The 26,235-nt window shown below is 38.1% G+C and overlaps 2 protein-coding genes across 3 annotated transcripts in view; one reads left to right on the top strand and one right to left on the bottom strand.

Annotated features, from left to right (window-relative positions):
• HMMR (hyaluronan mediated motility receptor) overlaps positions 1 to 18,612 on the bottom strand; it is a 33,281-nt gene extending 14,669 nt beyond the window's left edge. The window contains exons 1-11 of one of the 2 annotated variants that reach the window (XM_010367353.2): positions 18,424 to 18,612; positions 14,338 to 14,436; positions 13,514 to 13,593; positions 10,593 to 10,640; positions 8,220 to 8,408; positions 6,832 to 6,918; positions 6,640 to 6,740; positions 4,838 to 4,912; positions 4,533 to 4,711; positions 3,891 to 4,039; positions 2,419 to 2,633 (exon numbers count right to left, since the gene is read on the bottom strand). In XM_010367353.2, coding sequence (XP_010365655.2) covers positions 2,419 to 2,633; positions 3,891 to 4,039; positions 4,533 to 4,711; positions 4,838 to 4,912; positions 6,640 to 6,740; positions 6,832 to 6,918; positions 8,220 to 8,408; positions 10,593 to 10,640; positions 13,514 to 13,593; positions 14,338 to 14,436; positions 18,424 to 18,469 — 1,268 coding nt within the window. In that variant the 5' untranslated portion in view covers positions 18,470 to 18,612. The remainder of the gene's footprint in view (positions 1 to 2,418; positions 2,634 to 3,890; positions 4,040 to 4,532; positions 4,712 to 4,837; positions 4,913 to 6,639; positions 6,741 to 6,831; positions 6,919 to 8,219; positions 8,409 to 10,592; positions 10,641 to 13,513; positions 13,594 to 14,337; positions 14,437 to 18,423) is intronic. The other variant, XM_030927132.1, reaches the window with a different exon arrangement.
• Positions 18,613 to 18,851: 239 nt separating this feature from the next.
• On the top strand, positions 18,852 to 25,637 carry NUDCD2 (NudC domain containing 2). The gene is made up of 4 exons (XM_010367352.2): positions 18,852 to 19,309; positions 21,533 to 21,581; positions 22,122 to 22,273; positions 25,162 to 25,637. The coding sequence occupies exons 1-4, from the start codon at positions 19,121 to 19,123 to the stop codon at positions 25,243 to 25,245; spliced, it is 474 nt and encodes a 157-aa protein (XP_010365654.1). The 5' UTR covers positions 18,852 to 19,120; the 3' UTR covers positions 25,246 to 25,637.
• Positions 25,638 to 26,235: the final 598 nt, after the last annotated feature.

Here is a 26,235-nt window from a genome sequence, read left to right on the forward strand (position 1 = left end):
GCATTTTTCTACTAGCTTCAACTTATCTTTTCTGCTTTTTTACTTTAAAAATTTGGGGGAAGAAGGTAGCAGAATATAAAAGACTTAAAACAAAATCTTAAGATATTAGCCAGGACTAAAGACTGCAAAAGATTAGCAGTTAAGAAACATCTAGATTGAATGAAGTTTCATTCTCTCCATTTAGATACTTGAGAAAGACTATGAACAATTAAAGACATTTCATTTTAAATTACAGAAACAGTAGCAATGGAATATTACTAAAGAGTGTATAATAAAAATATTTTCTTCCCTGTCCCCTAGAATAATTATTTTCAATTCTTAGTTGGTTTTTCTCTTAAGCTTGAAATTTCCAGGCTAGAAGGGATCTTAGAGATCATCTCATAAAACTCTTTTATATCTAATGAAGTAGAAAATGAAAGAAACTGATTGTCTTGCTCAGAATCAACCAGCTAGCTAACAGAATTAGTAATAAAAATCGTTATCTCTTGACTATTGGACCACAGTTTTTTGGGTTAGAATAAATAATTATCTCAACTTTCCTCTCTGAAAATGACATTATCTTATTTTCTCAAGATTCCTGTTCCCTGAGATTGGCTGTAATATAGAACACCCCTAATTACAATTTTGTATTGTTTCCCCAAAAGCAGGGATATGAAAAACCTTGCTGTTCATTCTCATTACTAATCACAAGAAAACAGAAAAGATTGATAACAAAAGTATCTACCGAGACAGATTCACAGGTGTGAGATATATTACAATAACACAAACTCCTATCTAGCCCATAGTCGTTGGCCAAAAAATGTTTTAATGATGAGATCCCAAGGATTTAAATAATATTTGCAATTTGAACTCAAGAATCAAACCAGACTTTGTAACTTAAATGTAGTAGTTTGTCACTGACCTGTGTTCCTGAACTATGAAATAGGAACATGTAGGCTAAGGAATAGTTTCTCTTAATAAATAAAAAATTAGCAAATACTATGGACAAAACAAAATGAAATAAATAAGTGTGCGGGAGAAGGAAACATAATGTGGCAGAAATTATAAGGAACTAGGATTAGGGAAAAAAGTGAGATTTCAGTCTTTTTTTTTTTTTTTTTTTGAGACAGAGTCTCCCTCTGTCGCCTAGGCTGGAGTGCAGTGGTGCAACGTCAGCTCACCACAACCTTTGCCTCCTGAATTCAAGCAATTCTCCTGCCTCAGCCTCCTGAGTAGCTGGGATTACAGGCATGCGCCACCACACAGGGCTAATTTATTATATATTTTTAGTAGAGACAGGGTTTCACCGTATTGGCCAGGCTGGTCTCAAACTCCTGACCTTGTGATCTGCCTGCCTCAGCCTTCCAAAGTGGTGGGATTACAGGTGGGCGCCACCGTGTCTGGCTGAGATTTTAAAGTCTTTCTACTGTAAATAATAGATTTCTTATTTTTGAATGTCTCCTAGTTCTAATTATTTTTTCTCATTTGCTTTTTATCAGTTATTGATTCAGAGGGCATCTTGCTATGTTGCCCAGGCAAGAGTGCCATGGCTATTAACAGGCACAATCATTGAGCACTAGAGCCTCAAACTCCTGATCTAAAGATCCTCCCATCTCAGCCTCCTGAGTAGCTGGGACTTCAGGCACGTGCCATTGTGCCAGCCTGCTTTGCATTTCTGAAGTGTTTGTGCTCCCTGAAAAATATAATTAAAGGTGTAACTTATACCATGTAAATGCATAGACAAAAAATGGGAATGCTATTTATTAACGGGAGGGATTCTTTATTTTTTTCCCCCAAGTTCATTATTGTTTTTTGTTTTTGAGACAGAGTCTCGCTCAGGCTGGAGTGCAGTGACATGATCACAGCTCACTGCAGCCCTGATCTCCTGGGCTCAAATGACTCTCCTCCCACAACTTTCTAAGTAGCTGGGACTACAGGCACACGCCAACGTGCTCAGCTAGTTTTTTTAAAAAATTTTTAGTAGCGATGAGGTCTCACTATATTGCACAGGCTGGTCTCAAACTCCTGAGCTCAAGCAATCCTCCCACCTTGGCATCCCAAAGTACAGAAATTGCAGCCCTGAGTCCATTATTGTTCTAAATGCTGATGTCCAATAAATTTCAGAAATTATCAGAGTAGTAAAGAAGTGCAAAACTTTTGTCATTTGTTTATTAAAACTCTCTTTGGACTTAAAAAAAGGGGGCAATACGTTTAACTTTTAACTTAAAAAAGGGGGCTGTCTTACATGTTTGCATGTACGTTTTGTGTATACATTCTGTGTCTACTACTTAATTGTAAAATAATAATTACTACTTAATTGTAAAATAATTCCAACCTCACACGCTCACATGATTGATATGAGAATACTAAAAAAAAGTACTCAAAATAATTTGTGACATCTGTAGTCATATATAAACATGAGATCCTATGAATACAAACCCTTTCAGCTTTCCTTCTAGGAGTTTTAATTCTTCAGCTCTAGATTTTGCTTCCTCTTCCAATTGCTTGACTAGCCTTTCAGCTTGTTCCTCCTTTTGCTGTAATTTATCAAGCTCATCCAGTGCTTGCTTTAATTCTTCCTCAAAGAGATTCTTCTCTTTAACCATTTCCTCTTGAAAAGAACAGAGCTTCTGATGAAGACTAGAAGATAATTCCTATATCCAAACAGAAAATCACCAAAATAAATTGGAATGGCATTGTGAGGTTGTACTAGAAGACAAAAAAAAGTACAGATAAAGAAGGATGAAACCTAAATGCAAGAGATTCAAGGAAACTTAAAACAATATAGAAATAGCATATTTGTTTTCATAGATTATTTCCTATACCTTGTTAACATTGCAGCAAATATCATCTTAGGCTTTTTTCTATGCAACGCACATGCAGAAACTTCTTAAACTAAAATTACATTTTATATATATATATATATCTGCTTTCCAACTGGCTTTGATATTAATATAATGTTTCACATATTATATAAAAAGTATGTGGTGATTTCCATATTATATAATTATTTTTTAAGCTATACAATATACAAATTAATCACCATTGTGAAATAATTCTAATATTACAAATGATGTTAATATTATCTTTGACGACTTCCTCCCCTAATTTTAGTTTTCCCATTGCAGAGATAGCTACGAGTTTGGAATATATATGCCTTCTGGTATTTTTCTATACACTTTTCTATACATACACATTTGGGGAGGGATATAAATGATATATACTGTGTTGTTGAAATCTTTCCAGGTCAGTGTATATATTCCTCAATTCCTTTAGCTGTTGTAGGTTGTCTAACACTATAATATTTCACATCAGTGCATGTAAGAACCTGTTGGCTTAATTCTCACCAGTATTTTATATTATCAAATGTTTTAATTTGTGCCAATTTTGTAAGTGAAAAAAAAATTATTTCTACTTCCTTGGTTACTACTAAGGTGGAGCATCTTTCTACATTTACAGGCCATCAGAACTTCACCTTCTTTTTTTCTATCCTATGCCCATAATTTTTCAGTGGACTTTCTTTCTTCTCACTGACATGTAAAATGTTCTATTAATAATCTGGATTTTAAAAATTGCTTTGTTTCCTCTGTAATTAGACACTCTTTTACAAGGTAAGTGTAAATGTTTATATAGCCTAAATCACATAAGCATGAACCAGAAATTTTTAAAAAATTATTTCCCTGTTTTGCTGTATCTGTTGTCATTTTCCCACATTATTCATAACCCTGTGGTAAACATGTAGTGAAAATATGTAGCTAAATCCTCAGCATATCCATGATTATGTCCTCAGGATAAGACTCTAAAGACTAAACTATTAGATCAAAGAATATACACAATGTAAAGGTGTTCAGAGACATAGGGAAATGTATGACACAAAATAAACAGTTTAAAAAAATATGGTAGTAAATTACTTTCTCTTGTTGCAGAAGTGAATCAACTTGCAATTGTTTTTGTTGAAGCTTTTCACGTTCCTGTTGTTCAAGAATAAGCTTCTGTTTTAAGTTTTGCATCTCAGCATTTAGATTTTCATTGTGTTCTCTATTCCTGTTGACATGGTCTTCTAGAAAGTGCAAAACATGAAAAATACTGGAATTAGAGAAGAACATTAACATTGAGAAACTGGACTCCCATAATATTCCTTTATACTGCTTTTAGCATGGTATTTCCAAAGAAAAAAACAAAACTGTGAACTTTGTATCATTACATATAATATATATTATGTGCTACATAATAAAACCCACAAATCTTGTTCTGTGTATCTACTGATTTTTAAATAGCCACCTAGTGGAAAAGTCAAGAATTATACAACTGTATATATTTCAGTCAAGACAGGTAATATGCTGCATTGAAACAAACAGAAAACAAACATTGTAAGAGTAAAATATTCTAAAATGCAGTACAGGTTTTGCTGTTGTATAGCTATATAGTTAATTATATTTAAAATGTTAGTATAGCTAATTATATTTAAAAAGTTGTTTTAGCATAGCAGTATTTTTCCTAAATGTTGTATGTAACACTTATCTAAAGAAAGTAACTATAAAACACTGTAATACCTTTTTCTTTTTCAAGCAGCTGACATTTTGCATTTAGATCTTCTACTTGTTTAGATAATATAACAATATTCTCCTCAAGAGACTGCTTAAGGCTTAAAATTTCATCATTCTTCTCTTTCAAATTTTCTTCTAACTGGGCAATATCTAGCTTGTATTTTTCCACTTGATCTGAAGCACAACTGCATTAAAACAAATTATCTTAAAAAGCACATCTATTTAGGCACAGGGAAAAATAACAGAAAAATGATAAAAATGATTCAGTATTAAAAAAATAAGGTTCAATTTAAAGCTACTGCTCATATTACCTAATTTCTTCGATGTATTCCAAGAGTTTTTCTGTTTCAGATTTTTCATCAATCTTTTCTTTCTCTATTGAAACACTAAAACAAAAATTGCATATGTTAATACATTCTAGTTTCATTATTTAATAATCATACATAATGCTTATGTACCAGATACTGCTGTATCAGGCAGGCTGAGTCCAGAGTCCTAGCTCTTAACAATTATTTTATGTGATTTCTCAAATTCACAATTTATATCCAAATAGAAGACTAAAATTTTTATTTAAGTGATCCAGTTTTTGGCATATACACTGACAAAAAACCTATGATGACAAGAACCATCATTACAGTATCCCAAGTGTTAGAAATAATTTTTTTTTGTGGTCTTCCTGGTTTTCCCACCCACCCAACATACTAAATAGCATTTTGTGTGCCATAAAGCTTTTGTCCCAGACTACCTGGTATTCGATTACTTATCTATTTACCTCCACGAAATCGTCCAATGCAAGAAATGGACAAAAGACTTCAACAGACACCTTGCAAAAGGTGATATGCACATAAAATGGTCAATAAGCACGTAAAAATATGGTCAACATTCATAGCAACAAATTAAAATCACAAAGGAGATACCACTTCCTACCTAGTAGAAAGGCTAAAATCAAACAGACTGACAACATTAAATGTTGGTGAGAATCTGGAACAACTGAAACTGTCATACATTGCCAGGGGGTGTACAAAAATGGCAAAACCACTTTTGAGTTTTAAAAAACATTATATATACACTACCCTATTACCCAAGAATTCTACTCTTAGAAATTTCTCTGAAAAATAAAAACATGTCCATAAAAAAACATAAAACATGTTCACAGCAATCTTTTTAATGGCAGAAACTGGCAACAGCCCAAATAATGATCAAAAGGAGAAGAGTAAAGAGATGGAGGTATATTCATAGGGTGAACCACTACTCAGAAATAAAATGGGAAAAATTATAGTACACAGAACAGATTGGATGAATCTTGAAAAATTACATCAAACAAAAGAAGCTACACACACACACATGCTCTTTCTCTCTTGCATGTCCTAAAAAAAGGCAAAACTGGACAGGTATAGCGGCCATGTCTCTAACTCCAGCACTCTGGAAGGTCAGGGTGGTATCACTTGAGTCCAGGAGTTTGAGACCAGCCTGAGTAACACAGCAATGCCCCATCTCTAAAATAATAATAATAATAATAATAATAATAATAATAATAATAATAAATAAAAAAAGGCAAAGCTAATTTATGATGATGTAAGTGAGAAAGTAGTTGTGGGGATGGGGACATGGCACAGGCAGTAGCAGGGAGACAAGAAGAGGTGTGAAGGAACTTTCTGAAGGGATGAAAATGTTCTTTATCTTGTTTGGTAATGGTTACATAGGTGTATACAACTGCTAAAGTCACCAAACTGAACACTTACTATCCACACATTTTATTATATGTAAATTAAAGCTCTAAATCAAAGCCTACGATTGTGCATAGATCACAACTTGCTATACTAGTGTTTTTCCATTTCAATCTAATGACCACTTTCATAAGATCATGAAACCTTTCCTCATCATTAATACAGAAGATGTACAAAAGTAATGCACTCATACAACTTTCTAGCACAACATGTTTGAGAATGATTAGGGCTCATTCTCGTTCAAAAAGAGAAATAGGGCAACTGGAGGGAGGCAATGAGATAAGTACTAAGAGAAGGCTGAAGTCTCAGTAAACAATAATTTGTGAAGAGAGTCAAATCAAGAATTGCTTCCACTTAACAAGTTCTCTTCACATTCAGTCACTTACAGTTTTCCCTCCAGTTGAGCTATTTTCCCCTGAGACTCTTCGAGACTCCTTTGGGTGACCTGCAGCTTCATCTCCATGCCTTCTTGCTTAGCCATCATACCCTATACAACAAAGATACATGTTTTAGGAAATGAGAAAATTGTACCAATCCCCAGATCCAGACAGAGCAAACCTGCCAAAGGCAGCACTCACCCTTATCTTTGTTTCTCTTTTGTTTCTAAGTTTCATCAACTCCAAGCTTAGAATTCTCAAATTCTTCTGGTTACCATTTTCAGAAAACTAAGTACAACAAACAGAAATATTTTCTGCTAAGATATATTTGAAATACACAAATAATGATTTGTCTACCTATCACTGGGGTTATGTTTTTGACTGTAATATGCTTTGGTAGGGAGAACAGTCTTTGACCTACACCATAATTACTGATTGATTTCATTTTTTTCTTTTCTTTTTAAGAGATCAAGTCTCGCTTCGCTGTCCAGGCTAGAGTGGAGTGGCATGATGATAGCTCTCTATAATCTCAAACTCCTGGACTCAATCCTCCTGCCTCAACTTCCTGAGTAGCTGGGATTACTGGTGTGCACCACCACCAGGCCTAGCTAATTTTTCAAGTTGTTTATAGAGATGGGGGTCTTGATATTTTGCCCAGGCTGGTCTCAAATTCCTGGCCTCAAGCAATTCTCCAGCCCTCAGCCTTCCAAAATGCTGGAAATACAGGCATGAGCCACTGCACCGGTCTACTGTTCTTATCCCTCTTTTCCTTAATGTGACTTGCTGGTTTATTTTGATTTTATTTTTATGAGACAGAGTCTTACTCTGTCACCCAGGCTGGAGTGCCGTGTTGCTCACTGCAACTTCCACCTCCCGGGTTCAAGTGATTCTCATGCCTCAGCCTCCTGAGTAGCTGGAATTACAGGTGTGTGCCACCATACCTGGCTAATTTTTGTATTTTCAGTAAAGATGGGGTTTCGCCATGTTAGGCTAGGCTAGTCTCGAACTCCTGACCTCAAGTGATCCATCCGTCTCAGCTTCCCAAAGTGCTGGGATTACAGGTGTGAGCCACTATGCCTGGCCTGCTGGTTTAGTTTTGAAAGGTTGTTTGGGTGGTCACTTACCTCTATGTGCTGGAAAGTACATTGCAAGATTCTAAAGCAAGTCCTTGAGACAGGATTTCTTGAAACATGTTTGCTTAACAAAATGAATCTGAATTGCCTGGTATACTTTGTTTTGTTTTGTTTTTTTTATATGCAGTCTCACTCTCTTGCCTAGGCTGGAGTGCAATGGCGCCATCTCAGCTCACTGCAACCTCCACCTCCTGGGTTCAAGCGATTCTTCTGCCTCAGCCTCCAGAGTAGCTGAGATTACAGGTGCCCGCCAATGTGCCTCGCTAATTTTTGTATTTTTAGTGGAGACGGGGTTTCTCCATGTTGGTCAGGGTGATCTCGAACTCCCAACCTCAGGTGATCTACCCGCCTTGGCCTCCCAAAATGCTGGGATTACAGGCGTGAGCCACTGCGCCCGGCCCGAAAAAATATGTTTATATTTATTCAACTGTAAATGTTATCATGAGGCTCAGATACCTTAGATTTTAGAAGTTCATTAGTCCTGGTCAATTCAATAAGTTGTTTCTCCAGTGCAGCATTATTTGCAGAGAGAGATGTTTTTTCCCTGAGTGCAGCATTTAGCCTTGCTTCCATCTTTTCCAACTCAGTTTCCAGATCCTGGATCCGCCTGTCCTGGGCACCACGTTCCTGTAGAAGAACACGAATCTGGACAAAAACAAGGTAATAATAAATGATTACGAATAATCACCCCTAAAGTTTCTGGAAAAATCTCTGATTTTGACATTATGCTTGTAGATATTCTAATGTTACTAGCTATCTGAATAATCTTATTTACCTATGATACATCTTAAAAGTCTTAATGCATTTTAAGAACAGAAGAACTTTAGTTGTCATAAATTCCAAGTACAATTAAGCTATTTATTCACTTTTTTTTTTTTTTGAGATGGAGTCTTGCTCTGTTGCCCAGGCTGGAGTGCAGTAGCGCGATCCTGGCTCACTGCAAACTCCGCCTCCCGGGTTCAAGCGATTCTCCTGCCTCAGCCTCCCAAGTAGCTAGGACTACAGGCACCCCCCACCACGCCCAGCTAATTTTTTGTATTTTTAGTAGAGATGGGGTTTCACTGTGTTAGCCGGGATGGCCTCGATCTCCTGACTTCGTGATCCACCGGCCTTGGCCTCCCAAAGTGCTGGGATTACAGGTGTCAGCCACCACGCCTGGCTGCTATTTATTCACGTTTAAGGTATTTCCACCTATAATAGTTATTTTCTCTAGCTTAAATTACACAAATTCATATTAGCTTAAAATGCTAAAAGTTTTTTATTTCAAGAAGGCAGAGCTGGGCTTCTGAGGAGAATGTACTAGGCATTGGCAAGGCATCATTCTTGATGCTATTACCAGATTTAAAAAGCGAAACCAAACAACAGAACCCCCCAAACCAATATTTGTCCATAGAAAATGTGGAAGCCAAAAGACAATGAAATGAAACGATATTTTTAATGTAATGGGGGAAACCTGCCACCCTAAAATTCTATACCCAATGAAGTCACTGATATAAATTACTAGTTCTAATCCTGGCTCTACCACTCACTTACCAGCTATCTCACTGAGACTCAGTGATTACTCCTCAGTGATTAAATATCAACCCCTACATGTATCCTCAATAAAATGATAGCTAACATTATTAGAATAAATACAAAAGAATCAGAGCAACTGAGCAGACGTCTACAGTTACTCTGACATACTCTTGGTCAAAAGCCAACATTCGACTGTAATCAAATGAAAGACTTTAATATATTGAAAGAATATATCCATGAGAAAAACAGTTGGTTAGCAACAGAAACAGAAAAAAAAGACGGCAGAGAAGCAAAGCTCACAGTGAGCTGCTTAGCATTGCTAGGAAAGAAAATGGGTTCTTTAGGTCAGTACTGTTCAATAGAAATTTCTGTCATGGTGGAAGCGCCCTGTCCAGTATGGTAGCTGCTAATCACATGTGGCTATTGAGCACTTGAAATGTGATTAGTGCAACTGAGGAATCGAGTTCCTTTTTTTTTTTTTTTTGAGACAGAGTCTCGCTCTGTTGCCCAGGCTGGAGTGCAGTGGCCGGATCTCAGCTCACTGCAAGCTCTGCCTCCTGGGTTCACGCCATTCTCCTGCCTCAGCCTCCCGAGTAGCTGGGATTACAGGGGCCTGTCACCTCGCCTGGCTAGTTTTTTGTATTTTTTAGTAGAGACAGGGTTTCACCGTGTTAGCCAGGATGGTCTCGATCTCCTGACCTCGTGATCCGCCCATCTTGGCCTTCCAAGGTGCTGGGATTACAGGCTTGAGCCACCGTGCCCGGCCGAATCGAGTTCTTAATTTTATCTTATTTAATTTAGATAGTCACATGTGGTGAGTAGCTACCACATTGAACAGCATAGCTCTGTGTTATTTCACCCATGAGGAAGGCCTATACCTATTGTGCAGAGCAATGTATGGAGTTAGCCTACCTTCATCACAGTCTGACCAGCTAGGATTGCATGCTCACTAAGCAATCCTCTAGCTATGTTGTCTTAACATAAGTTAGCATACAGGAAGAGTGTGAACGATGGATAGATAGAAATATCTGATCCACATATCTAATTGTAATCAACTGACATAATGATTTTCAGTTATCAGTTTTTCATTAAGTGGGCTATCTTGAATCTTGGCCTTGCCAGCATACCACATTAACATAGCCTGGATAGATCTGTGAAATACTGTAAGAACTGTTTTCCCGTACGCACTGTTCTGGATGGCATGTTTGCCTCACTGCAGGACTCCGCACACTGCAGCAGAATCCTTATCTCTTAAATCTATGTAACTCTGTTTCTATCATATGTACTTTTCAATAAGTTGAAAGCACTGCTTACCTCTTTCTCTAATATCTTCAAATCTTTATCATTCTTTTGAGATTCCTTCTGTTTAAAAGCCAAAGAAAACTTATAAGCAAATTTAGATGTCACAAATATCACAGCCAAATTTGTTTCTTAGTTACCAGAAAAGACTAAGGGATCCAAAGAGTTTCTATTTCAAACATTACACTGAGTCTGGTAAAAATTTTGCAGGTCACTCATCTGATAAATAAAAGATTCTAAAAATCTCAAGATATTTAAGGTTTAAAAATTTTCAACCCAATAAATCAGGATTTTCCTAATCAGCCCAGTGAAAAGAACAGGTGGAACTTTATGAATAAAGCTACTGACTGCCTCCCTCTAATGTTAAACAGCAATACATCTTGAATATTTCATTATGCTATCTCAGAAAGAATCTTACAAAGAGAAATAAACTTAAACTTTGATACCCAAAGAGGAAAATATACAGATGCAAAGAAATAAAAACTGAAATAGCATAAGCTCTGATTCTAATTTTCTCATTGGCTTTATTCTAAATAAGATATATAATTTTCACACTGTATCTTTTTATATCCAACAGACTTTCTGACACAATGGCTAGAAAAAGACTATCTTTTCCATCTAAAAATGGAAGAAAGTCATCAACATCTTGAATGAAATCTGTTTTAGATGTTTCTAAGTGGGGCAGGAGGTGGGAGTGACATCAGTGTCATGTTTATTAATTTTACACTCCATGAAATTTTTTATGGGGAAGGACTATTATTTTGGGGCTCCATACAAAGTTGTATGTAATTTAGTTTTCTAAGGGGTTTTATAAATTACAAAATTTCAGGACAATTTCTTCAAGAAATTTAAGTCAAACCACTTACATCAATTTCTAAGAAGAGTGTCTATAATAGTCCTGCCCAATAAAAATAATGCAAACCACGTATGCATCTAAACTTTTCTAGTAGTGTGTTTAAAAAGTAAAAATCTTAATAAATTTTACTTAAGCCAATATTATCAAATATATTATTTCAGCATGTCACTAGTATAAAATTATCAATGAGATGTTTTATATTTTTGTACTAAGTCTTTAAAGTTTTCTTTGTATTTTACACTTACAGCACATTTCAATTCAATGCTAAATTTTCATCAGAAACATTTATGTATGTTTAGTTTCATAAAACACAGAGGAGAAAGTAAATTCACACACTCAAGTTGTTCCAAAAATATTTAAAAGTGTTCCACTAACAAAATTGAGTATATCTTTAAATACATATTAATTAAAATTAAATAATATTCAAAATTTAGTTCTTTAATAGCACTAGCCACATTTCAATTGCTCAACAGACACATGTGGCTATGCTTCCATGCTGAACAACACGGCTCTATATTACAGAATATGAGGCTTAGGCAACTGTCAAATGAATGAAGAACCTAAGCCTAACTTTTCCCAACTCTGCATATTTTTCACATCAAAAAACCTGGTAATTTGTACAACTTTTTAACTTTATTTTTATTTTTGAGATAGGTCTCGCTCTGCTGCCCAGGTTGGAGTGCAGTGGCACCATCTTGGCTCACTGCAACCTCTGCCTCCCTAGGTTCAAGCGATTCTCCTGCCTCAGCCTCCCGAGTAGCTGGGATTAAGGCACGTGTCACCACATACGGCTAATTTTCTTGTATTTTTAGTAGAGACGGGGTTTCACCATGTGGGTCAGGCTGGTCTCGAACTCCTGACCTCAAGCAATCCACCTGCTTTGGCCTTCCAAAGTGCTGGGATTACAGGTGTGAGCTACTGTGCCCGGCTGTCTTTTTTTTTTTTTCTTATTTTTGGAGAGACTGAGTCTTGTTCTGTTGCCCAGGCTGGAATGGAGTACAGTGGTGCCATCTCGGCTCATTGCAACCTCTGCCTCCCGGGTTCAAGCGATTCTCCTGCCTCAGCTTCCCAAGTAGCTGGGACTACAGGCGTGTGCTACCACGTCCAGCTAATTTTTGTATTTTTTAGTAGAGACGGGGTTTCACTATATGTTGGCCAGGCTGTTCTCGAACCTCTGACCTCAAGTTATCCCTCGCCTCGCCTCCCAAAGTGCTGGGATTACCACTGTACCCCTCCAGCTGTCTTTTAAAAAGTATTATACAGCGGCCGGGTATGGTGGGCCACGCCTGTAATCCCAGCTCTTTGGGAGGCCAAGGTGGATGGATCATCCGAGGTCAGGAATTCGAGACCAGCCTGGCTAACAGGCCAACATGGTTAAACCTCGTCTTTATAAAAATACAAAAATTAGCCAGGCGTGGTGGGATGTGCCTGTAATCCCAGCTACTGGGGAGGCTGAGGCAGGAGAATCGCTTGAGCCTGTGGGGACAGAGGCTGCAGTAAGCTGGATGGTACCACTGCACTCCAGCCTGGGTGACAGAGTAAGACTCCATTTCAAAAAAAAATAAAAGTATTATGTAGCTTGCCTGATTATAAACTTAGGAAAAGAGTAATAGTAGCTCTGGCACAAGCCACAAGACTATTAAGAATTTAATCTCTCACCACTCCTTAACAGTTTCTCAGTAGCAAACCTTTTTTAGATATTGGCATTTTTCCCCCTTTTCTGCAAAAATACTCACCCTTCCCTACAAACAAATACACAAAACCAAAACAACTCAAATGGTGGTACTCAATAAATCAAAGCATCACATAATTTTGAAATCTTTACTAGGTAATAATTTAAACATGGAAGTGACTGAGAATTGAAGACCATTGTAATTGTGAACTAAGGGCACATTTAAACATAATGACCTAGGCAGAAATGTAACACTTGCTAGAATTCTAATGATAACTCATTTCATTATTTCACAGATTTACTTATAACCTTGATTCAGACCCTTAACCCATTCTAATCAAATACAATACTTTTAGATGTTTTTGATGACACAGTTGATAAACCAGCTGGCATATAAAAGCTCGTCACCTTTGATTCCGAAGACTTAACTTTTCTAGCCGAAGCAGGCAAAGTAGTATCTTTGTCAACATTAAGATTTTGTTTAGATTCTGCAGAAAAATGAATTGTACAGATCATGGTTGGTGTTAACATGTTTTAACTACACACAAAACACAATTTCCAGTTTTTTTTTTTTTCTGTTTTTTGAGACCGTGTCACTGTCACCCAGCCTGGACTGTAATGGTATGATCTCGGCCCACGGCAACCTCTGCCTCCCAGATTCAAGCAATTCTCCCACTTCCCTCCCTAGTAGCTGGGACCACAGGCGCACCCCACCACTCCTGGGTAATTTCTGTATTATTAGTAGAGATGAGGTTTCGCCATGTTGGCCAGGCTGGTCTCGAACACGTGAACTGAAGTGATCCACCCACCTTGGCCTCACAGAGTGCTGGGATTACAAGCACGAGCCACCTTACCCGGCCCCAGATTTCTAATTGCAACTTTTGATGAAACAATATATTCTTTTCTTAGTTGCACATTTTCAAATAATTACGCAATATTTTTACACATCTAACATGCTTCTGATTCTCCTAATATTCCCTGACAGGTCAAGGTAATTACTAAAAGGCAAGCTACATATCAATATGAGTGTCTTGCTTAATTTTCCTGGTTATATAACAACATAATGATGACAGCATTATTCCGTACTTGACCTTTTCATAAATCCATCAAATACAAGTTAAATATAGTTCTAGCTTCAAATTTTAAAAAATGCTATAACATCTTTAAATATTGTTATTCATAACTTTAAACTTACAAGATCACATAACCACTGTTCTTTGGTGATCTATTACCTTTCTGTTGTTTAAATCTTTGTGATTTCTGAAACGATACTGGTCCTTTCAATACTTCTGAAGTTTTAACATCATAAGCACCAGGAGATGGTGCGCAACCTAGAGGAAATAGAAAACATTAATATATCATCTAATGTTATTTATGATCTTAAGTTAAAACATGTCATAATAAAGCAAATATAAATGTAAAAATGTCATTAACAAACTGCTTCTATTTTTTTAAATGTAAAAAATTGCATCCATTTGATATTATAAAGAAGGCCTCTCTATGAAGAACAATATCATCTTGCCCTTTCTATCAACTGGGTCAAAGGGACACAGGCAACTGAGCAAACGACAGTTTTGAGATGAACATCATGTATTACAGGCAATATATGGCTTTCTTACTAAGGACTGAATATAGCAAATAAAATACTTGGTGTCAACTCTACTCAGAGAGTCACAAAGGTAACTACTGTTGGTTTCTAGAAATAAAGTAATTAAAACTGTCTATCCCTCAATGTTTAGCCTAGAATAAAAATTTATAGTGATAATCCATCTCTGGCTAATGTCAATACATCAGACCTATTGAAGATGTCAACTGCAATTCAAACACACGGAAGAAAAGCAACCACACTAGAGCAACTAGAATTTTTTGAGCACTTACTAAATGCCAGGCATTATGCTAAGCATTTTATAGATGTTATTTTATTTAATCCTCAAAAGAACCCTATGTGATAATTTACAGATAAAGAATGTGAGGCTTAGGAAATTCAAAAAGCCAATGTTATGCAAAGTAAAAATTGTACTAGACTATATTTGTATGTTCCAGAAGTTTATACTGCATAATTTCACTTAACTGAAGTCCCAGATTTGAAGGCATTTCTGAGTAAATAAACATAGCAGATTTGAGATGGGGCCCTTAGGACTTAAAATAATTAAAATACTATTAGCCTAAAGCTTTAGCTGATTGGGAACAAATAGATTAATACTATTCTCTGAAAAGCTATTTACTTCAGTCTAGAGTCTCATGCAAATAAACAGGAAGAGCAAGGACCAAACAGCTTGGACCATTCTCAGGCAACTACTGCGGTCCCCTAAATGTCTGTCAAATGGTAGACAGAAACTCATTATTATTATTATTATTTTGAGAAGTTGTCTTGCTCTGTTGCCTAGGTTGGAGTGTAGTGGCACCATCTTGGCTCACTGCAACCTTTGCCTCCCGGGTTCAAGTGATTCTCCTGCCTCAGCCTCCTGAGTAGCTGGGACCACAGGTGCCCGCCACCTCGCCCGGCTAGTTTTTTTGTATTTTTTAGTAGAGACGGGGTTTCACCGTGTGAGCCAGGATGGTCTTGATCTCCTGACCTCGTGATCCGCCGGTATTGGCCTCCCAAAGTGCTGGGATTACAGAGTGTGGTACATCTTAGAGCATCTATTTTATACATTTGGGGTAGGGGTGGGAAAGTAATGAAGAATATAGTGTATTTTGAAGCAAACAGAAGACTTCAGAGAAAACTGCCACCACTACTGGTAGCTATGCCCTTTGGGGGTAAGTTGGGAGGGATTCAGAGCTGGTGGTTTTTCTCTTTTGCTCTCTGCTCTTAGAAATGCTGCTGTGGAAAAGCATGAGAAGCACTGTTCTAGATTTGGCAAGCAGCCAGAAGAGAAATGGAAAACAAAAATTAAATTAGGCTGAATTCATCCTAGGTACACTGAAAAAACTCAACAATGTACCTAGGATGAGTTCTAGTATTCTAATCCCTCACTGGGTCCACTCTCAAGGAGATAAGGGCCAGCAAAACATGGGAGAGTGCATGCGACTAAGCAGCATGTGCAAGTTGCGAACAATTAAGGCCATGTTTAACAAAACTTCTTCCCTAGAGACTCTAGAGAGTCAGGTTTGATAGTTAAAGGGATTTGGATTCAAGAGCAACTAGGCTGAAAGGGAGCCTGTACACTTACCAATACCTTGTGAGACTGTGGCACACGCCATTTTCATGTTCTATATATTTTTCTTAACAACTCTTAAATGCATTCGAACATAGGTATGACTTGTTAGAAATCTGGGGAGAGGGAACATCAGACAAGAGGAATGGGATATCTTGGGAGAGATCATAAGCTGTCTGGAACAGCTTACATCTTCATCAACAATGAACTAAAGCTAAGCCAGGCAGTCCATACTTGTATGCAAACAAAACATTTTATGTGTTACATTAAACAAATTCTTCAAACTTCCAGACCTCTGTGTTTTCTATTTCTTCCACCTAGAATGAACAGCCCACCTTCTGTTTTGCCAGAAGAGCCTGGATGTTGCCTCTTCTAATTTTTTCTGAATGCCCAAATCAGGCTAGAAAACTCCCTTCATAGAAACCTGTGTGTATTGTTCCTATCATAGAACTTCTTGGTTTTCTTATGGCTTATGTACTATCCATTTTCCACATTAGCCAAAAGCCTGCTTGAAGTTAGGGAGTATCTTAAACATGTTTGTATCCCCAGTATTTAACTCAGGGTTGAGTTCAGCAGCATGGAAAAGAAAACAGAAAGTATGTTGGGGATGTGGGAATGGAATAGGCTTTTGTAATCAGCCAGATCAGGGTTCAAATCCAGCTGGGCCTGCCAATCAGACATTACTATGGACCAGATACTTTGTAGATGTATGGAGAAGAGGGTGAATAAAAACTCTCTCTTTTTCTGGTGTAGCTTTAAGCCCCTGGAAAGTAACTTCAAGAAGCTCAGATTCTTCATTCACAAAACAAGGATAAAGAACAGTACCTACCTTACAGTGTGGTTGTGAGGGTTACTCGAATAAGAAAAATCACCACAGTGCCTCATACACATTAACATCAAATGAATAATTGGTATTATTCCTGTAACTGTGAGCCTGAAATACTGTATCTTTGGTAAAGCCAGATTAACCTACTATAATGCAAACAACAACAACAAAAACAAAAAATCTTAAAGCCACACTGTTGACAAAACTTAAGAGTAGGTCCTTTGATTCCTTGGGAAATCATATGGTCTTTGAGTCTTTTAACTAAGAAAATAAGTTTGTGTTGATTCACTTGTTCATTTGGCCTTCCTTGGTGAGTAGTTGTGAACATTTTCATCCATACGTTGGCTGACAGAAAATAGAGATGTAATGAGTAACCATGAAATAGCATATGATAGTGGATAAATCACGAGCTTTGATGTTTAGCTCTACCACTCACTGGTTGTGCAAGTTACAAAACCTCTGTTTTCTCATCTGTAAAACGGGGTCAATATCAGTACCTTCCTCACTTGGCTTTTGGAAGGAATAAACAAGATCTAGTAGCACAGTCCCAGCATACAGCATCTTAAATGATGAGTGCCTATCAAACACATCTAAGGCTTCCTGGTTACTGTGCTTATGCATTGCGGTGTTAAGAGCACATGATGGGGGCTGGGTTCATATTCCAGTCCGGCCACTTCGGTAGTGTAGCACTGAGCAAATTTAAGTCTCAGTCTTTTTATCAATAAAACAATGAATAATAGGATTACCCCTTAGAGTTGGTGGGAAATTAACAACTAATAATCGATGTATAGCCTTAGTATGGTGCTTGAGGTATAAGTGGTCAATATCAGCCATGATAACTTCATTGTTTATATTTTCAGTAAGTGCTACAGCTCTAATTTTACACCCAGAAACTGCCTTTACGGATCTTCCTACTTTTATACCCAAATGGAATATACAAAAGAAATCCGCAAGTTCAGACTAAAAGTAATACTCCAATGTTCTTATCAGTGAGGCCCTCTCGGACTTGAAAATCAAATAGCTACCAACGCCTCGCCTCCATTCCCTTCATTCTGCTGTAGTTTCTCCATTACCGCTGTTTATTGACAGTATTCCCCGCCTGAATGAAAGCCCCAAGGGGCGGGGACTGTTTCACTCCATGCGGTATCTTTAGCATCCTGATTAGTGCTTGGCATGTAACAGATGCTTAGGGCATATTTGAGAAAAATCAATCAATTGAATGAGCCCCAGCCCGATCCTAAAATCGCCTTCTGCTTGCCTCCCAAGAAGGGAGCCGAAAGAGGCAAAGGGCGTTAGGGCATCTCCCGTCCCCCAGCTCCTTTCCCCTTACGCACCAGAAGGGTCATTGAATCTTTTCAGGGGCGCCTTAGGAAAGGACATGTTGACGGCCAGCTCCAGAAACTGAAGGTCACTGGCACTCCTCGGCAACTGAATGCGGATTATCACTGCCTACCGGCTTCAAATTCAAAACTCCCCACATTCCCCGCCCACACCGGCGTTAGCCAATTGGAAAGTCAAACCCCTGGGCACACCAATCCCGCAGAGGAATACAAAGAAAGACTGCTGGGTTCTGACTGCGTCCAATGAGCTGGTCTGTGAGTTCTGACTGCCAGCCAATAGGAAACCGTTACTGTTCCCCGCCCCACCCACCTACCCAGTCATTCCGGGCGTTACTCAATTGTAACCTACGTACCACTAGCATTTGCGCAAGCGCACTTCACTCCGGAGGCGTTTGAAAGTGCATTTTGGCGTCACTTAGGTGACTGTGTAGTGAGTTCCGGCTTCACTGGTTCCAGTTCTGTCCCATTGTTCGTTGCTTGTGAACTTTTCTGGGTTTCAGTTCTTTCATCCGGGTTCTGCTGGTGCCGTAAATGGCCATTCAAAAGGGGAAACGAACACGGAGACCCCAGCTTGCGTTCCTGCGCATGTGCAGTGACCCGAGCAGAGGGGCCGAGACGTAGCCTGAGCGTGGGATTCCGCGCGTGCGCTCGGCTCCGCCTGGTGCGGCTGCGGCCGGGAAGCGACTGGACTATGTCGGCCCCGTTTGAGGAGCGGAGTGGGGTGGTTCCGTGCGGGACCCCGTGGGGCCAGTGGTACCAGACCTTGGAGGAGGTGTTCATTGAAGTTCAGGTGCCTCCAGGCACGCGCGCCCAGGATATCCAGTGCGGCCTGCAGAGCCGGCATGTGGCGCTGTCGGTGGGCGGCCGTGAGATCCTCAAGGTAGCAGCAACTTGGGGCTTGTGTTCAGTTTCCTCTTCCCAGCCGCCCCCTAAAAGTTCCTGGTTTCCCTGAACGACTGTTGGGTGTCCCCACGGCTCCCGTGGCTGGCAGAAAGAGAAAGAGGATAACACTGACCAGGTTTGGGTCTGGTCAGAGCCCCCCTCCTCAGGGCAGATGCTGAGTTGTGGAAATTTGAGGAGCCCATTTTCCTATTTAGTTTTCAAACCAAGTCCGCCTGCTGCTTCTGCTTCTCTGAAGGGCTTCAGCTGGGAAAAGATTAACTAGGTTGCTAAAGGAACAAATATTTCTTCCTTGCATTGAAGACAGGAAGGTGGCAGGAAGACAGCCAGATAACATCCCTGCAGTGGAGCGTAATTAATAAACAGATAAATATAGGAAAGGACAACAAAGAAAATAGGGATAGAATAACGGGCAGAGGATTTAGAGATGATGTCAGGTGATCAGTTTTGTCATCTAAAAGTTTAAAAATCCTGCATGTTTGTGGAGTGGTCACGCACGTGGTGAAGAGGTGTGTGTATAAAATAAGTAGTACCCCTTTTATTTCTTTTCACCAATACTCGTTGGATCTGGACTCGCTTTTTCTTTGTTAAGCGTATAAACGAACAGGTTGAAATTAGATTTTGTTCTCAGATTAGATGCCCAAGATGTTTGATGGCAGTGTAATGTGGTGAAGGGAGACTTACTTGTTTCCTAGTTTTGTAAACTTGGGCGAGAGAGTTCAGTGTCTGTATACCTTCCTTATCCACAAGATACAGTAGTTACAGTACCCTTCTCATAGGATTGTTTTGAGCATAACATGGTATTCATGTGTATGAAGAGCTTGGAGTATTCACTGGTATGTAATAAGTTCATTCTGTATGTTAGCTATGGAGGTGCTTTGAGTGCCTCAAGATTCCTGTGAAAGACGTTAATTTATGTCAGCTTGGATCGCAGTGACTTTTCTGAATTGTACAATTCATAATTTCCTCAACAATGGTTTTAGATTATGATTTAAATTTAGTAAATCCAGTAACTTTCGGAATATAGCAGTCACTCTGGGATTTTTGATGTACATATAGACTAGTGGGATTTTTTTCCCACTAATTTTGACATATTTTAAAATGTGGGCTTTTTCGAGTGACATTTTAATTTCACTTTCTGTAACTTAAATTTGGCAACATATTAAAATGGATTTGACCTTATGCATTCTCTCTCTTTTTTTTTAATATATTTATTTATTTATAGAGACAGGGTCCCTGTCTCCCATGCTGGAGTGCAGGGCTGAGATTGTAGCTCACAGCAGCTTTGAACCCTTGGGGTCAAGCAGTCCACATTGGCCTCCAAAGTGCTGGGATTACAGGCCTGAGCCACTGGGCCTGGTGCTGAGAATGTCTCTTAAATTTATATTTTGTTTATTTATTTATTTTAAACCAGAGTTTGTGAACAGTCAATCACAACTAATCTTTCAAATCTGGAATATGTAAAGTTTTTTTTAATGCCGATTGCCCAACAAAAGATTAAAACGTTTTTAAAAGTTTACTTTGAAAACAACATTTTGCTGGGTGCAGTAGCTCATGTCTGTAATCCTGGCACTTTGGGAAGCCTAGGCGGGTGGATCACGAGGTCAGGAGTTCGAGACCAGCCTGGCTAACATGGTGAAACCCCATCTCTACTAAAAATACAAAAATTAGCCGGGCGTGGTGGCGGGCGCCTGTAGTCCTAGTTACTTGGGAGGCTGAGGCAGGAGAATCGCTTGAACCCTGGAGGTGGAGGTTGCAGTGAGCCAGATCGCGCCACTGCACTCCCAGCCTGGGCGACAGAGCGAAACTCTGTCTCAAAAAAAAAGACAACATTTTTTAGTTTTAGCAGGAGATCCCTTCCTGTGGTTAATTTTAATTGGTAGAATTAAAGCATTTCAGATACTAATTTCACATTAATACTGGCTAATGGTCAGTATTACTGTATCTTCTAAAAATTAAGGAGCCCTGATCTTTCTTTAGAGAGCTCTGTGTTCTTTGCCATACATAGTAAATATCCTTTGCAGTGTAAACTAGTTTCCATTTTACCTGCTGGAAGAAAATTTAGGGTTGTGCACCTATAAATGTCATGGTGAAGTGGTGGTATAAGATGTGGATTAGGTAGGAAAGTAGGTAAATCTTAATCATGAAAACTTTATAAAAATTAAATTCTGTATTTTTAGCACCTTGTATGTTTATTTTGCAGGGCAAACTCTTTGATTCTACAATAGCTGATGAAGGAACATGGACTTTGGGTAAGGGTAATTACTATAATTCATCAAATCTTTTTTTAAAATAAATTTTGTCTTGGTACCTTTTCCCCTTTTGTATTAGATCTTTTTTGTCTTTGCAACTTTGAAAGATAAAGCAATAGAAATGTGTTGAAAACCGTTGTATGTCAAAATTACCTAGTGTGGGGAGAAAAGGTTACTTAGTGGTTTTTGAAAATATAAAATTTAATGAAGAACTTCTTGAGACCAGCCTGACCAACATGGTGAAAACCTGTTTCTACTAAAAATACAAAAGTTAGCTGGTCATGGTGGCGCATGCCTGTAATCCCAGCTACTAGGGAGACTGAGGCAGGAGAATCACTTGAACCCTGGGGTGGGGGCGGAGGTTGCAGTGAGCCGAGATCGTGCCACTGCACTCCAGCCTGGGCGACAGAGTGAGACTGTCTCAAAAAAAAAAAAAAAAAAAAAAAAAAAAAAAAAAAAAAAAAAAAAAAAAAGAACCCAACTTGATGATGAAGAACTCTGATTTCTTTGTGTGTGTCTGTGTGTGTGTGTTTTTTTTAGAGGATAGAAAAATGGTTCGTATTGTTCTCACAAAGACAAAGAGAGATGCAGCAAATTGTTGGACTTCTCTACTAGAATCTGAATATGCAGCGGATCCTTGGGTGCAAGACCAAATGCAGAGAAAGCTTACATTAGAGAGATTCCAAAAAGAAGTAAGTCAGATGAAGTACATGAGTATGTGTAATTAAATATATAAAAATCATTGAATAAATACTATTTGAAATTAAAACTCAAATGTCATTATGAAGAGTTACAAACATTTTCTAGAATTTTTTAAGTGAATGGTTAGAATAATGGCCTTGTATGCCTTTGATTTTTCAAAAGATTTTCTTGAGAGGAATTTATTTGTATTGCTGTGATTTGTGAGTTTAAGCTTACTTTTATGTACATCAGTAATGCATGAATAAACTCTTACTAGAGTTGAATCAATATAGACTTACATAGTGTAAAAAGTGAAAGGCCCTTTCACCACCATTCTTCCCATTCCATGCATGTATCTCATTTTCATCTCATATGTTGGCTATTGTTTGTTTTGTTTTTTAGCATAAATGGAGGATCACACTGTGTGTATTGTTCTTCTTGTTGCTTTTTTATTTAATAATATGCCGTGGGTCTCTTTCCCTACTAGTACATAAGTATAAAACTCATTCTTTTTAACTGCTTCAGAGTATTCTGTAGTTTGGATGTGTCATCATTATTTAGCTGTTTGCCTTTGATATGATTTAGATTTCTTCATTTTTCTGTATTTTAAACAAAGCTGTGCTTTCATCTCTGTGAAACTACTCAAGTGTTCTAAGATATGTTTAAGATAAATATCTGGGAGAGGAATTACTAGATCATAGCACTTGATAATGTACGTCTTTATGATAATAATTTCCAAATGTGTATCTCTAGCCTAGACTTTTTTCCTGAATTTAGGACTTGCATGCCCAGTTGCCTATTCAACATCTCCACCTGGCTATGTATATTAAGCTCAACATGTCCAAGTTGAACACCTAACATCCTTCTATATTTGTTTTTACCCGTAGCCTTCTCATCTCAGTTGATGAAAACTGGTAGTTCAGGTCAAAAAAAATTAGGGGCTCATCTTTGATTCTTACATCATTCTCATACTCTATCCAATGTATTAGGAAATCTTATTGATGCTACCTTCCAAATATATTTAGAATTTGACCACTTCTCATCACCAGCTCTACTACCATTCAGATCTGGACCACCTCTAATGTCTTGCCTGGATTACTCTAATAACGTTCTAATTGGTCTTCTCATTTTACTCTTGCCATAGTCTTCTCAAAATAGCAGTTTTTTTTTTTTTTTTTTGAGATGGAGTCTGCTCTGTCACCCAGGCTGGAGTGCAGTGGTGTAATCTCTGCTCGCTGCAAGCTCCGCTTCCCGGGTTCCCGCCATTCTCCTGCCTCAGCCTCACGTGTAGCTGGGACTATAGGCTCCCGCCACCACGCACGGCTAATTTTTTTGTATTTTTAGTAAAGACGGGCTTTCATTGTGTTGGCCACGATGGTCTCAATCTCCTGACCTCGTGATCCGCCCACCTCAGCCTCCCAAAGTGCTGGGATTACAGGCGTGAGCCACTGCGCCTGGCCAGTTAGAGCAGTTCTTTTAAAATCCAAGTCATATCATGCCACTTCTCAGAACTCTGCAAGTCATTTCTCTATCTCTTACAAGGCCATATCTGTTCAGTTATTCCATTATCTCCTTGACTACCTCCTCCCCTACTGCTATCCCTCTTAGTGATTCTGCTTTTGCCATACTGGCCTGTTTGCTATTCCTTAAAGAACATGTCATCACATCCCTTTGTTATCCTTGTGACTGCAGTGCTCTTCTCCCACAGTTTGGCTTTTATGTTTTCATATCATTGTTCAATGAAGCATACTTTGATTATCTCATTTAAATATTATAATTTTATTTCCCTTATCCTGTTTTTTTCTATTATCACTTACCAACTTTTAACACTAGATCAGGGGTTGGCAAACTATAGCCCTTGGGCCAAATTTGGCCCACTACTTGTTTTATAGCTTTTCTAGAACACATATATGGTCATTTGTTTGTATATTGTCTTTCAGACAGTTGAGTATTTGTGATAGAGACTATGTGGCCTGCAAAACCTGAAATATTTACTACCTAGTTCTTTAAAAAGCCTGCCAGCCCCTGTACTGGTTGATTTATGGTTTGTCTCCTCCTGCTAGAATGTTAAGTTCCGCTAGAGCAGGGATTTTTGTTTTTTTTCACTCTTGAATTCTACATACCTGTAATGGTCTTCCAAACAGTAGGAGCTCAACAAATGTTGTTGGATAAATGAAATAGCCCACCAAAAAGACTAAAGTCTGACATACTACTTTACAGGATTGTTGTGAGGGTTAAATATCTTTCATATGTATAGCTCTTAGAAATTTGTGTGGCACATAGAAAGCTCTCAAAAAAATGCTAGCTATAGGCCGGGTGCCGTGGCTCACGCCTGTAATCCCAGCATTTTGGGAGGCTGAGGCAGGCGGATCACCTGAGGTTGGAAATTCAAGACCAGCCTGACCAACATGGAGAAACCCTGTCTCTACTAAAAATGTAAAATTAGCTGGGTGTGGCGGTGCATGCCTGTAATCCCAGCTACTCGGGAGGCTGAGGCAGGAGAATCTCTTGAACCTGGGAGGCGGAGGTTATGGTGAGCTGGGATTGCACCATTGCACTCCTGCCTGGGCAACAAGAGCGAAACTCCGTCTCAAAAAAATAAAAAAATTTAAAAAATTAAAATGCTAGCTATTAAATCTATCTACGGACTTTTATTGAAGTATATGTTTCCCCATACCCTTGCCAACATTGTAGTATACGTATGATCTCTAAATATTTGTAACTAGGAGAGTTGAAAAATGCCTCATAGTTTTAAATATTATTTTGGTGACAACAGTGAAGTCTGTTATATTTTCATGTATTTATTGGTCATTTATATATCTTTTTTATCAATTGCCAGTTTGTACTTCTATTTTTTCCTTTTAAGTTTTATTTCATTATATATTTTTGTATCTTTTAGAATCCTGGTTTTGACTTCAGTGGAGCAGAAATCTCAGGAAACTACACTAAAGGTGGACCAGATTTCTCAAACCTTGAGAAATAACTGCTTTTTTTCCCTGCATTCTGTGGATCCTAGCAGATATTGCCAACTTAATCAGAGAAACAGATTATGTAATGGAAGAAAAATGTGGATGCCTACAGTTAACAGATTGCAAAATATATTTTAAAATGGTTCTAAAAATTGCATTCAAACATGATTTACGTAGGAAATGTACTGTGGGAACTATTCTATGGATATATGGTAAAGTTGTTTTGGACTTGTTTTTGCTCAGCATGAAGTTTTATATGCTGCATTTTACTAATTCCATATTTAACCATATTTTTAATACAAAAGAACATTAGAGTATAGATCATGTGAAATGAAGGGTGCCTTTGGGGAAAATTAACTTTTTCTTTTGATAAGTATGATATTCAATAAAGTTTTCTAAATAGGAATTGTGTACCCCTTTGTCTAAGTATAACAATTCACACAAAATTATAGTGCTGAAAACAGTGTTAAGAAAGGAAAAAGTCCATAAATGTATTTTAAGTAATTAAGAGTTAATGAAAATTTCTTAATTAGAATATTATTACTTGAGGGATTACTTTATGTTAAGAAGTTTAAAAATAGTTAAAAGCCTAACAGTAGAAGTGGATTAACACAAAAGAGAAGTGTGAACATGGTAATTAGGTGAGTCCTTTGTGGCAGAAAGTGAAGTAAGGTCACTAATTTATATCAGTGGCATTGTTTTGATCTTAAGTGATTTAGGCATATAGGTAGGAATTGTCTATAGACATTCAATATCCTATTTATGTTATTTTTATTTATTTTTTGCCCTTTTTAACTCTTGAAAAAAAATCTCATGCATAGAAAAGTTACAGATAATTCTTTTCTTTCTGAACCATTTGTGAATTACTTGAATACATGATTCCTCATTACTGATTACTGTTTGCTTCAAATTATAATTTTTTTTTTTTTTTTTGAGACAGAGTCTCGCTCTGTCGCCCAGGCTGGAGTGTAGTGGCTGGATCTCAGCTCACTGCAAGCTCCGCC

This window comes from Rhinopithecus roxellana, chromosome 3 (genome assembly GCF_007565055.1).
Source record: "Rhinopithecus roxellana isolate Shanxi Qingling chromosome 3, ASM756505v1, whole genome shotgun sequence".
Taxonomy (NCBI): Eukaryota; Metazoa; Chordata; class Mammalia; order Primates; family Cercopithecidae; genus Rhinopithecus; species Rhinopithecus roxellana.

Coding starts and splice junctions, on each gene's coding strand:
- NUDCD2 (XM_010367352.2), top strand. CDS start 19,121: ATGTCGGCCCCGTTTGAGGAGCGGAGTGGGGTGGTTCCGTGCGGGACC. Junction 19,310..21,532: donor GCGGCCGTGAGATCCTCAAG/GTAGCAGCAACT, acceptor TTTATTTTGCAG/GGCAAACTCTTTGATTCTAC. Junction 22,274..25,161: donor TAGAGAGATTCCAAAAAGAA/GTAAGTCAGATG, acceptor TGTATCTTTTAG/AATCCTGGTTTTGACTTCAG.